The following is a 1,514-nucleotide window of genomic DNA, read 5'->3' as shown; positions in this document are numbered from 1 at the left end:
TCTTCGTGTGGCGGGGGGGGGGGGGGGGGGGTTGTTCGTTCACAAGAGCTTTTGGATTTGCATTTTGCACATTCTTCAGAACAGTGAACATGATTCTTAAGCTCCTGTGGGTACAAGCCTATTGTTACATATTTAAATGATTGGAACCATACATTTATTAATATGGGTGCGATGTTTCAGGAGATCCTTATATCCGCTCCGACCATAACAGTTCAGTTGCAGTTTGTTTGGTGTGAATAAGGCTAAGGATTAACTTTGTCCTTTTCCTTGAGGAACCTGTGTCTTCTGTTCTGGTATTAGCCCCTCACTGAGGTTAATTATGTGTGGTTGACCAGTTATGACACCTATGTTTGACCCCTTCCCTATAGTCACCGAGACTGCGAGTGGAAGTTATAATGACGGTTTTGTTGCAGGTGGAGACTGGGCAGTATTCGAACGTACAATCCTGAACAAATCATGCTGAGTGCTGCCGTGCGCAGGTCAAGCCGAGACGTCAGGATAATGAAGGAGAAACTAATTTTTTCAGGTATTATTATTATTATTATGTATGTCTGTGTGCTGGCATATTGGCAAAAGGTTCAAAGTTGGTTTAATACAATTGTATTAACAATTCTTCAGTAATATCACATTGCTGCAAAGATAAGGTTTGACCCTCCACAAAGGATACAAGCCCTCACTGTGGTGGTAGCTCCAGAAGTTCGGGTGGAAATTACTCTGTATAGCCTTTTATAACAGTAATAATAGCTCTTATAGACTCTCATTATACACTTAAACACCAATAGTTAGTGGACACTTGACCATCACATTGTGATGCTGGACATCCCATTTCGAAACCATAGGCATTATTGTGGAGTTGCCCCATCCCTCCCTACCCACACTTTTTTGTGGCTATATCTGCCTTCTCTCTTCTAGATTACACTTTCCATAAGATTTTATAATGTGTCTGTAGTAATGTGTGTCCATTCAACCAAAGAACGTTTGTGAGGTCTGGTACTGATGTTGGATGAGAAGACCTGGCTCACAATTGGTGTTCCAATTTATCCTTAAAGTGTTCAGTTGGGTTGAGGTCAAGTCTCTCTGCAGGTCACTCAAGTTTCTCTCCACCAAACTCATCACACCATGTGTTTTATGGAGCTATTTTGGTGTCTTTCAAGAACAGACAAGAACCTTTCACAGACTGTTACCACAAGGATGTACATGCACAGTTGTATAAAATGTCTTTGTACGTTGTGGCAGTAACAGTAACTTTCACTGCAAATACCTGAGCTCAGTAATTTTGAAAGGTTGCCCACAATTTGTTTTGCCATATAGTGTAGTTGGCTGGAGGAGTTTTGACCTGCCACCGGAAGGGTGACATTACAGCTGACTTTTCTGAATCTTGAGAAGTGACTTTCCAGCTATATGGATGGATCCACATTTTTGACAGTAGTGATCACAAAACATGGAGGTTTGCATTTTTTCATCATATATGGTAAAACAAATGCGGGATTCTGGTCTTCTTTTTTTTTTTTTTT

At 40.9% G+C, this 1,514-nt stretch overlaps 1 protein-coding gene across 1 annotated transcript in view; it reads left to right on the top strand.

Annotated features, from left to right (window-relative positions):
- Nucleotides 1–1,514, top strand: part of GDPD5 (glycerophosphodiester phosphodiesterase domain containing 5) — a 79,412-nt gene that overhangs the window by 72,960 nt on the left and 4,938 nt on the right. Inside the window, exon 17 of the mRNA XM_018571234.1 lies at nt 414–526. Within this exon, the coding sequence (XP_018426736.1) occupies nt 414–526 (113 nt within the window). The remainder of the gene's footprint in view (nt 1–413; nt 527–1,514) is intronic.

The sequence above is a fragment of the Nanorana parkeri genome, unplaced genomic scaffold (genome assembly GCF_000935625.1).
Source record: "Nanorana parkeri isolate BGI_ZX_2015 unplaced genomic scaffold, ASM93562v1 scaffold1708, whole genome shotgun sequence".
Taxonomy (NCBI): Eukaryota; Metazoa; Chordata; class Amphibia; order Anura; family Dicroglossidae; genus Nanorana; species Nanorana parkeri.
The sequence above is the reverse complement of the archived record's forward strand: the minus strand, read 5'-3'. Positions and strand labels throughout refer to the sequence as shown.